General features: G+C 41.3%; 1 protein-coding gene across 9 annotated transcripts in view; it reads left to right on the top strand.

Moving 5' to 3' along the window:
* Positions 1 to 12,097, top strand: part of LOC125706611 (zinc finger protein 536-like) — a 121,757-nt gene that overhangs the window by 48,628 nt on the left and 61,032 nt on the right. For all 9 annotated transcript variants that reach the window (XM_048973362.1, XM_048973359.1, XM_048973361.1 and 6 more), the window contains one exon: positions 5,149 to 7,364. In XM_048973362.1, the coding sequence (XP_048829319.1) occupies positions 5,150 to 7,364 (2,215 nt within the window). In that variant the 5' untranslated portion in view covers position 5,149. The remainder of the gene's footprint in view (positions 1 to 5,148; positions 7,365 to 12,097) is intronic.

Below are 12,097 nucleotides of genomic sequence, written 5' to 3'. Positions count from 1 at the left end.
GCTTCTATTCATAATTACCTTAGACCATTAAACACCCCTGACCAGTGAGTATGAGTGTTACATACAATGTTTCAAATTGTGGTAACATTTATTGTACTTGAGAAGAAAGAAAATAAAAGCAGAGCTAAGAGAGGAAGCCCACAGGAATGTGCTGTAAACGTGGTGAAAAGCCTTTTTGGAACCATGGCTTGGAAGACGTGCTTTTGGGTGTAAAGTACAATGTGCGGAAAATTGTAATAGCTGTTGTCAGTACTGCAACCTGTTTATAATAAGGAAATGGGTGGAGTGAACTTGATGAAATTTTGCTCTGTCCTAGATATAGCTGTTTCTCCCCCATGGGCTTATTTTATGTGTGTGTGTGTGTGTGTGTGTGTTTTGGGGAGGAGGGGCGTGAGGCATAAGATAATTTAAAGAATGATAAGATAATTTAAAGAAAAAAATTGAAAATGGTAAATCAATGTAAGGTCACATCAGCATCCTGTAGTGGATATGTATATATATGTATATATTACAAAGCACAGTACTCAGCTATCAAATAATAATAAAACCATGCATGCAATTATTTAAAATAAGCAATTAGACAAGAGGATCTATATTTAAATGGGCATTGGTGTTTGAAGTCTATCACAACTTCTTTGCAGTATTTCACACTATTGACATTTAAATGTGATAAGAATAGAAGTCTATATGACAGCCTGTTTTGAAGTTGCTTTCTGAACACGCAGAAATCTTTTTTAGTCTGTAATTAAAAAAAGGAACACTGTGGTTTTCCTCTACATTTGATTATAATGGAAGCTTATAAAAGCTAAAATGGGAGGGGTGGGGGTGGGGGGGGGGCTTGGAAGGAATTAGATCCAAGTCAAGAGCACACCTGGGTTGACAGAGATTGAATTTACTGACTGCTGTGCGATCATATTACTGCGCGCGGGGCCAGCTTTCAGAGCAGCTGTAAAGGAGAGGGCTCTGTGAAATCAGCATGCAAATAACAGCACATTGTTAACCTAATCAGATGCAGAAGTGAGGGAAGGCGGAAGCGAATTCGGGTGGAGGATCTGCAAACAAGCCACGCGCTGCCAAGAGGGGATGGGATGGGCAGATTAAACCCATCTACCTATGGGGCGTTGTTGGCAGGGTTAGGGTAACGCGGTCTCCCCCAGCCTCTGCTGCTAACCTGCCCCTGTAGCTACCCCGGCTCCTGCAAACTCCCGTCAAGCGCCTCCGACGAGCCGTTTCTGTGATGGTGGCACCGTGTCGTCAGCCTTCCGGTCGGTGCCCAGGCCTTTCTGACAAGAGATCCCAGCTGTAGGACACTGATGATTTAATGCCTTGTATCATAAAAAAGGACAAGGATAGTCTGTGTGTAGCAGATTCAATGAGGCAGGTGCTTTAGTCCTGATTATTATGCCCTGCCTTATAATGTGCTTAATGAGTGTTTTGATGAAATTGGATTCTGGTTTTATGATAAGAATATATTTCCTTTTTTAGTAGCTCACCCCTCCCCTTCTTTTCACATCAGTAGAGTTTGTATTACATGGATTTAAACATGGACATCTGGCCACTCTTGGTGATTTCATGCCTATTTTTGTATATTTTGTCCTTAATATACATATTTAGATGCAAATCAAATGTATGCCAGGAGAAAGAGGAGCGAGGATGAATGAGTCCCCGAAGTACGACTGAATATTGTTAGCGGTGAAGGAACAGTCCTGAAAAAGGTTATTGCCTATAAAGCAACCCTTATGGAGAAAACTGTGACTGAAATATGTCTGACTCAAAGAACATGTTAAAGATGTTTGTCTGTTAGATAAATAGTAATATATAAATGCGTAGAGATTACATTCACCTTGCAGTAAATTCTAAACTTTTTCTGCATTATACAGTAGTAATACTTTGTATAATTTCTAATTGGTTTAGGGATATACATTATCCCAAAAGATGCAAGAAGCCATTTCCAGGGAATCCGTGTCACAATTTACAGCAAAAACACTTCATAAATATCTCTCCATTAACCCCACTAATAAACTCTTCACTTTATCTCAATATAAAATCAAATTCGGTTAAAATAATCCTGTGTAGGAGCTTCGGGGGGAGGTCACGGAACGAGTACATAAATCTGGACGTTCTGGACTAAACACAGTACATCATATTTATTATGAAAGCCATATCTTGTAAAGGACTTTCATCGATGCACACTTTGCTGGTCTACGCAAATGCTGGAATGCTTTGCTCTGGTTGCACTTCTCAGAAGGCATCCAATCCTAGGAGAGAAAGCCACCCCATTTCCGATATAATTCAATAAATAAACATTTACAGTAACTCCCTTAAGCCCCCCACCCATTCTCCCGGGAGCAGCTCTCCAGTTAGATTTCCTCATTTCAATTAGTTCATAATAAATGCACTCTGCTCTTATTAAGCAGTCTGTTTTCCTTCTTTCACATTTAAGCGTGAAACTTGACTATAATTGCCAACTTTCAACCACATTCTGATCAAAAGAGAAATATCGCGTTTCCTTACTTCCACTAAGAGCTGAAAACAGTTGTGGTGAAGCAAATAAACACATTCTAGCATATGCTAAGAACTGAGAGCATTTCCAGTCAAGTCTGACTTCCTGGCTGCTTTGATAAGATTGGTTAGTTGCTTAAACAGGATGTGTGAGGTATTTAAACTTCTGTTTGAACATACAGTACAGTTACATTGCATAATTGCCATGACTGAATAGCTTTCAGAGTTTAAAAGTTTCTTCACATTATCTTGCAACTTCATCATAGTGATGGAATGAGGATTTTTAAGATCCTAGAATTAAAAGGGTCTGTGGTACATCAATATTTAAAGAGTCCATTAACTATGGCATAATTAATATAGATTCAAAAGCATATGGCTTCCTACCTGTTTATTGTCAGTTCTTTTATTCTCATTGAAGAAAAATCGTCAAATGTCATAAGGATAAAATAAAGGCCGGATGAAATATAATTAGAAGATTTGCTTTCTATAAAGAGTATTAATAATTTTTCATGTTTCCTTGGAATTTTAAATCTTGAAGTTGACGTGTTGGGCGAGCAAACGAGCCGGAGGTGTATGGTTTCTCTTTTACTTCTTTGTTGTGCTTGAAATCAGTAGCATTTTTGCAAATGAATGTATAAAACATTTAGCCGATTCAAGTTAGATTATTAGGTAGCTACTTCAATACTACTGTAATTGGCTACCACCTTTAAAGTTGTGTCCCTGAAAATAAACACACTAGTTATTCCATAAATATTGTTATTGTGTAGTAATCTATGCTGATGCATTAGATGTACGATTTTATACTCATGTAATGATTATCTTTTATATTTCAATTATATAAAAATATTCCAGCGTTTGGTGTAATAACTAACTAGGAATAAGTAACGGATCACAGTCTGGCTTAAATCTTACACTGCATAGCTCTGTTACCTACATACGACTTATAAATATTTAATTGCAATTAAAATTTGTCAATAATTTATGGTCAATAAGTGCCAAAAAATTGCAAAGCAAGTGTAACTAATGGATTTCCTTTTATGTTCCATTATTTTAGGTGACACCTTTTGTTCATATATTTATTATGTGTATGCATGATAAAACCACGACTCCAGAGAATCAAGAAAAGTACAGTATAGTGTGTCTGCAATAAGGCTATACTTTACCAGCACCACAGTTCAGTATTGGAATGGTGAAAAGACGTGAACCAAAAGCACAATATGATATTTGAATGTCTGATGGTAATAGTCTTTTTTAAAGTACTATACTAACAAATTGTATATGTCATTTGCAAGTATAAACCATGCAGGCAGTATGACTTCGAATCCTCTATGACAGTATACAGTACAACACTTACAATACATCCATTTAGTAAATTCCTGAAATTCCTCTGAATGCTCAGAAGAATCTGTACACATTTCGCACGCTTGTTATAACAGGAACACTGGTAGCTTAGCTCTTAAGTTTAAGCCATTTAAGGAGAGCGGGACAAAGTCTCAGTACACAGTATTCTCAAGAATGCAGTTGGTACTCTCTCAAGCTAAAACGCAAAAAAAGTCAAATAAACATGATTCTCAGCACACTTCTACTAAAGGTACAGTTGTGTTCAGTTACATGTGGTTCAGAAAATGTCTCCTTTTTGTACTTTGCAGATTTTGCAAAGTACTTTGCAGATTTTGCAGGTTTTGAGATTTTGCAAAGATTTTATCAACTGGACAAACGGTAGTTTTGGATTGTGCAATAGCAGTGATCTGCTGTTTATCAAGAACGATACTCCCCTGTACTCTCATTTAATGTTAAATCAGTTACTGTTCTGTTAAACATTGCAAAGGAAGATTTGATTTAGTCTGTGTTAAAATTAACTGTTTGTTATTCGAAAAACTATGTGTAAATGGAAAAACATTACATTTTGTCTAATGTTGGGAAGATTTAATATCTACTAACTGATTCTGCTCCTTAAATAATGGGGGGGAGAATCAAGCAGCTGACATTGTATAGTATTAGTTCAGAACTTGAAATTGAAAAGCTCAATCAATCAAGCCATCGATCAGTCAATCAATAACTCAATCAGGATCTTCAGGGTAGTTATTCAACAGAAAGTATGGTAGGGTTTGTTTGTGTACAGCATATTAGAAAACAGATTTATTTATTGAACAATCATTTTAGTTACTTTTGATGCATTTTCTGCAAAATATGTCGTTTGAAATGCAAATAGCATTATTTCTGTAGTTCTTTATCTTCTTAATACTACTCCACCTTATTGTCAGATGAAAGTCTGTGGAGGGATATGCTACGAGAGAGACTGAATAATGAACCAAAAACCCTATTTCACTCTACCAGGATAAGTGCATCTATCTACTCAAGTAGACCCTTTTGGTTTAAGTGCTGCTGGTAATATTATAATTGTGTATCAGCAGTTTCATGACAATAGAATCTCGCCTTCATAACATACACTTGGAGTAAATATTATGGGGTGGAGGCGGTGGTAAACTTATCTAATTATCTTTTCAGGGTTTTTTTCACAGTTCATGTTCAGTTCCTCTTCACGGTTAGGCGTGTGCTATGTGACCTACAATTGCTCTACGACGCAGTGTTGTGAAAGTGTATCTGGTCCCCAGTTAGCACTTTGTGTTTATTCTTTTCACTTAGGATGGAGGAATCCAGTCTGTGCCTTGGTGTGTCTTCGGTGATTCCTGAAGCTGACGGCCATCTCAAAAACGCCGCTCTCAATGGCCGCTATCCCATTAGCCAGAAGATGCACCAGCTGACCACTCAGCTGGGCCATGCATTCCCTGACTTTCCCAAGAGACAGCAGATCCCAGAGGAAAAAGCAACCACCCCACTGGATGAGAAAAGCCGCACTGCCCTCCCTGGCCAGCACATCAACAGTCAAATGGCACTGCTAGCCAACCAGCTCAACAGGGACATTGATGCCAGTACCTTGGGTTTGAATGGAAGAGTGGATCTCCAACAGTTCCTGAATGGGCAGAACATAGGCATCATATCCCAGATGAATGACATTGAGGAGGATGCCCGTAAGAACAGGAAGTACCCGTGTCCTCTGTGTGGAAAGAGGTTCCGCTTCAATAGCATATTATCGCTGCACATGCGCACTCATACTGGGGAGAAACCTTTCAAGTGCCCTTATTGTGACCACAGGGCTGCACAGAAGGGCAACCTGAAGATTCATCTCCGCACACATAAGCTGGGGAATCTCGGAAAGGGGCGCGGCCGAGTGCGTGAGGAGAACCGGCTTTTGCACGAGCTGGAAGAGAGGGCCATATTGAGGGACAAACACCTGAAAAAGGGTCAAATGCAGCCCCAGACAGATATAAAGCCCGTAAGTCCGGCTGTCTCACATCAGCAGCTGCCTGTGCAGTTCCAGTATCAAGCACCAAATTCTGATTGCAGTCACCCTGCACCAAGCAGTCTGCTCTCTGCTGAGAGCCTGTCACAACCATCACCGTCCCCTAAGCCAGCCAACTCTCATGATGAGCAGGCTGCCCCGGCCACGGGGTTCCGCTGCACCTTTTGCAAAGGGAAGTTCAAGAAGCGAGAGGAGCTGGACCGGCACATCCGCATCCTACACAAACCTTACAAGTGCACCCTTTGCGAATACGCCGCTTCGCAGGAGGAAGATCTCATCAGCCACGTGGAGAAGGCCCACATTACTGCTGAGTCCGCCCAGGGGCAAGGCGTAAGTAACAACGGGGAGAAGACCACTAACGAGTTTCGCTGTGACGTTTGCGGTCAGGTATTCAGCCAAGCCTGGTTCTTAAAGGGCCACATGAGGAAGCACAAGGACTCTTTCGAGCATTGCTGTCAGATCTGTGGTAGGCGCTTTAAGGAACCATGGTTCCTGAAGAACCACATGAAGGTCCACCTGAACAAATTGACAATCAAGAGCAAGCCGCCCAACGACTCCGAGATGTCCATCAACATGAACAACACCTCTCAAGATGCTCATGCCAACCTTTACTCTCGATACATCTCCTGCTTGCAGAGTGGTTTCCTCTCGGCTGAAAAAATGAACCTGTCTGATCAACACCAGATGCTGACTAAAGCAGGTGTGGCAGTGAAGGAGAAGGAAATGCTGGGAAAGCTGTTGGCTCCTGTAGCAGGTCTAAGCCATGGATTGACTGAGGGGGAAAAACAGTCTTTGTTTAGCTGTCTGAATATGGTACCCCCTCTAAAATCTAGCTGCATGGAGCGCTTACAGGCAGCGGCAAAAGTGGTAGAGATGGATCACCTCAACAGCTACCAGGCTTGGCAGATCATGGCCCGAGGTATGGCTATGGATCGACTGTACACACCCCAAGATCAGCAGCCTGTGCATCGTAGCCAGGATGAAGAGCCGACGAAGGGCATCATGGCCTTTTCAAAAGAGAAGCACAACTATCCATTAACTGGCTCTGAGGGCTCCAAGCACTCATCGCATTTGGAGGCAGTTCACAGAGCCAAGGGTGGTAGCATAGCCTCCTGCAAGGATGCTGGTGCCTTTGACGGTCACACAGAGTTTGTGTCCCATGCCAGCTTGGGTCAGACCCTCGAGTACAGTCTGGTTAACCTGAAGGAGAAACCTAGTGAGTGCGCCGACTGCGGCCGGGTTTTCAGAACTTACCACCAGATGGCGGTCCATTCTCGGGTGCACAGCAAGGAGCGTCGGCATGCAGACGAGGGCATCCAGCAGAGCGTGGGCCTGGACGAGCGCCGTGGCTCTGCCAGCGACCCGGAGTCTCAGTCCATCAGCAGGTCCACCACCCCGGGCTCATCTAACGTCACAGAGGAGAGTGGAACTGGCGGGGGCATCTCCCAGCCCGGCAGCGCTCAGGAAGACAGCCCACGTCCCTCCTCACCATCCTCAGGTAGACAGTCAAGCATTTTCCCATTTACTGTTTTCACAGGCATTATGATATGTGATAAATAAATGTTAATAATAAATGTTCTGAATGAGATTCAGTAGACATCAACGTCCTAATAAATTTTCCATTTTTATCTTAGAGATATTTAGTTCCAATATATGCAGATTTTTTTCTATATAAAAACTTAAAAGGCTAAAATGCTTTCCCATTCATACATGCTTGTGATTTAAAGTCAATCTATCAAATATAAAAGCTTTTAGGCTTGATAATCATTTTTGGAAAGTGAGCATTAACAAACCAATGCGTGTATGAGTCTGGCAGAGGCTCTAGATAGTGAATCGTAGAGGCTGCTCTCTGTTGTCTTCAACACTGACATCAGGTCGCAGTCAAATCCTCAGCTTGCTTTAGTCCTAAACACCCCTTTTGTCTCAGTTACTTCTTGGAGAGCCTGCTGGTTGAGCCGGCTGTTTCACTATCTGCATTTAAAGCACCGGTTTGGATTAGCTTCCCACCCCCCTCTATGACAGTCACCTGCTACAGGACGACACATGCCACAACTTTGGAGCCGGACGTGCTCACGTGTCCTTGCATGGCTTTGCAAAGAAGAGCCCGGCAAATTTACATCACAGACTAAATAGGCAGCCTACAGCATTTTTAATATTGAGCATTTCGCATCAATGGGCAGCCTCTTTTCAATACAGAAGTAACATTTTGCGATATTATGAATGATTCAAAATTTTTAGAAGTGATCTTCTTTAAAGTGTATCTTAATATATTTTAGAAAGGGTGTATTTCATTTGATGAATACCTAGACAAGGATGATGATTCATTTGAAGAATTTCTTTTTTTCCCAATTGCCATCATTTCCTCTGCAGTCTATGCCATTGGTCTGTGAACACAAGTCAGACCTATGTGACGATCTATACGCTTTTCCTAATGTACTTGTCCTATGAATGTGACTTAATTTCAGAAAACAAGAGCCTCTCCAAATGATGGTATAAGTGAATTCACAATGAAACCTAAAGGAGGATCTTGTGCTTATGATGAATGCCCATTGTCACATGATGAAATAATGTGTAAAGAAGAATCGGAAGGCAAAGAACGGTTTAAACAATGCTTTTTGTTCATTTTTAAGCAGCAACGGTCATGACAGAGATGTGCGACAGGGCAGAGGGTTTGGGACATGAGGGACCCAGACCTGCTGCGGGGGGTGGATTGGGGTTCGTAACATTGTATACAGCAGCTTGTCATGTCGGCAAAAGGCCGCCTGAATTACTGAGTGCGTGAAAATAACACCAGCGAACCAGAAAATGTTGTGCTGTGAGGATCTGATTGACTGCTGAGAAGCCCAATTCAAGATCAACTGCTGGAAACTGGACCCCTGACTTCAGAGAAAGAGCTTCCTGTCACCGTTTTAAAAATGGGGACGTCACTGAAAGCCCCCCAAGACACCCCCTCCCCACACCCCATGCTCCTGGCTCCAAACTTAATGCTTTTATTTTCCTTGCACTGAATCCTCCATGTCTAAATATATTTAAAAGGAGCAGTTTTTTCAACATGGCAGTGATTAGTCATACATCCCTGGATCTTTACAGCTGTAAGACACAGAAAGGCAAAATAGTCACTCCATATAAATTGAAATTGGATTTGCTTTCTGATGGCTTACGTTTTAAGACATGGGTGTACGTCTAATTACATAATTACAGTGTGGGCAATTATCAGTACAGAGTGCCCTTACTCTCTGATAGCTAGTTAAAAACGAGAGAATGACCACAGATACATAATCATTTCTTTTGCCACACAGAACAGCAAAGGTATGAAAAAGCAACGTTGTATATAGTATTGCTCATGCGAATGCTCATTCGCAGCTTAAGTCTTAATATAAATACAAGACCGTTGACTATATAAATATTGAGTTGCTAGGTAAACATCTTTCTATTTGATTAAAAGAGACATGCAGTCCTCATACTATGCATAAACCCCAGGTTAAAATCAGATTTACATTTATTATGTACGGGCTTATCATGTTTGGTAGCAGTGTTGTGAAATTAGGGCAATCTTCACCTTTGTATTTCCCAAGCTAATTAGCGGGGGACAGCAGTATGCAACTTTATTTTCTTTCTACACCGTTGTCCTCTACTGCTGTAAAGTCTGAAAACCTGCCTTCACACTGTTATGAAGTTATTATGTTGAAGATGCCAGTTGGAAAATTCCTCTTTATACAAGACTGCATAAAAGACTTTAGGTCAATATTTTTTCTTTAAAATTCTTAAGCTTCCGTATATTTGTTGAGTATAATGATTTAGAAGCATGGGAACGCAAATAGAATGTATATGTGTACATTAACACCACCAAACTTTGTCTTACAGCTTATTTAACTACAAAATACTAAAAGGGACACGTACAATGTGGCTTTTCATGTAGATTGCTCATATTTTAATATGTTAAATCTAAAATGTTATATATTTAAGATGTTAAGGAAGACCGTATGTGTCCTTATGAGCCAGTTCCCAAATCCTTTGATAAAACATGTCACAGTTCCTGTCCGATATTTAGCACTCTGTCTAATGCCTTAATGATTATATTTAGATTTCCTGTTTATTATGTATGAACGGCACAAACGCAGAGTGTTGCGTGTTTTGCTGGTGAAACACTTGCCGTTTACTTTCACATTTTAAAATACACGCCTTTGCCAGAACATCGCTTACCTTCCTCCTGGATAAGCATCCGCACAACTGCCACACATTTTTTTTCCCCTCCTCATGTCTATTTTATGTTTTCATAGTTGCAACATAATATTTATCTTTCCGTAACAGAAGGCTGCCTCGCTGAGATGGAGAAGGCCATCTGAATATTTATATTTAAAAGCATAAATACAAAATGTCTTTTGTTGTAGGAAAGAGCAGCATTGCTGAAAAGGAGGCATCTCTGTCTTGATCCCTAAATACAGGGATTTAAAAAACAATTTATGGAATCAGTAATTGAAAGTGATGAAATACATTGGGGGGCGGGCGGTGGGGGAATGTTAAGATTAGGGACATTTTTGCATGTATCTTCTGCGGCTGACACTTAATGAGGGAACAGGCTGCTAATTATACGGTTTTATTTTCCCATATACCACATGGCACGTAGGTAAGCTTCTCCTGCATTGTGACGTCTGCCAATTGATGATGTAGATTAGAAAGTGTGTTAGAGGCCCTTATAAGGCAAAGCTATGAAATGCATTGACCTTTGCCTTATTAATGGGAAATATCACACACAGCTCTCTTTCTCTTCCTCTCTCTCCTTCTCTCTTGCTCACTCTCTCTCTCACATGCACACAGATGTATACAGTCGGTTGGGGGTTGGAACGCTCTCAAATAAACGCATTGCTCATATAGGAAAGTTGAGATGACATTTACAGATTCTGAAGTTTAATTCAAGCACAATTGTGCAGAACTTATTTTCTGTTTGGGAGCAGACCTCCAAAAAGCCTTTTCTGTCACAGGTCTGCATGTTTTGCTTTTCTTCTGTACTTTTAATCTGCTGCAGTAATCATATAATCGCATACAGGGGGGTCGAAATGAAGAAAAATGTGTAAGGATTAAGATCTCCATTTTTTTGCCTGCACATTCCAATTGTTCTTAAAATATTTGGCAATGTCAATTAGTAAGTGAGCAGAGCTAGCTGATGAACGCAATTTTCCACTAGACTGAGCACCCTATTGTAGTGGAGCGAGCGGCAGATTTCTGGGGTCATTATTATTCTCCGTTAGCCGGGGCCAGCTGCTCCTCGCAGCTCCAGCCAAACTTTACACCACGACTCAGGCTAGCAGGCAGCAACAGGGGGCTGAGAGAACAGGAGTGACAAACTGCCTTTCTGTTCACTGAGAAGACAGAGAAGGATAGGGAGAGAGTATGTATAGGTCTACACACACACACACACACACACACTCATACATACACACTGAAGTAGAAAAACAGAATCATGCTACTTAGTCATATTAATTAGTTATATAGTGGAGACAGCTTATGAGCATTCCTTCGAGTGGGATTAATATATGGAGGTCATGTGATGGAGCAGGATGCTAGGGTAAACATATTTTATTGGTAGATCTTTATGTGTTATTATTTAATGTCGTCTTTTAGCCTTTTGTTGTGAGGTGATTGTTTCAGACCGAGCGAGAGAGAGAGAGAGCGAGGGAGAGGGAGAGCAGCAGCACTCTGCAGTGTAACCCCGCGTTAGGGTTCAGTAGTTCTAATGCCCATGATGACCTGTGATGCGTTTGCTTTTCCTTTTTTCACTCTGACTTGGGGCTGTGCAAATGCAGCTTACGCTTGACTTGCTGGGGGAACTGTCAGAGTGTGCAGGGCCTTATTCATTTGCTCACCTCATCTATGAACGATGAGATATTGCTGCTTGGCTGGGAAATCCACAAATTAAGGTTAAAACATGACTAAACTATTGTTGTTATTGACGCATATATAGGGTCTGATGAAAATAAACAGGCAAAATATGGTTCGGTACTGAAAGTAAATGGGCTATGGACCCCCAGGAGGAGCAGTAGTGAGGTGCCCTCACGTAGTCACCCTACCCACGTGCACCTGTAGCGAGGATCATTGGGGGGAGGGGGGCAGTATTTTCTCTCTCCAACACATGGTCACTGCACTGGACCCTAACCAGAGTAAAATCTGCTTTCTGAGGAATATTACTGTCTCCCCTTCCTGCTGAAACAGTTAATCCATGCTATAAAAAGT

Source organism: Brienomyrus brachyistius, chromosome 13 (assembly GCF_023856365.1).
Source record: "Brienomyrus brachyistius isolate T26 chromosome 13, BBRACH_0.4, whole genome shotgun sequence".
Lineage (NCBI taxonomy): Eukaryota > Metazoa > Chordata > Actinopteri > Osteoglossiformes > Mormyridae > Brienomyrus > Brienomyrus brachyistius.
Note: the sequence above shows the minus strand (reverse complement) of the source record. Positions and strands in the feature narration are given on the sequence as shown.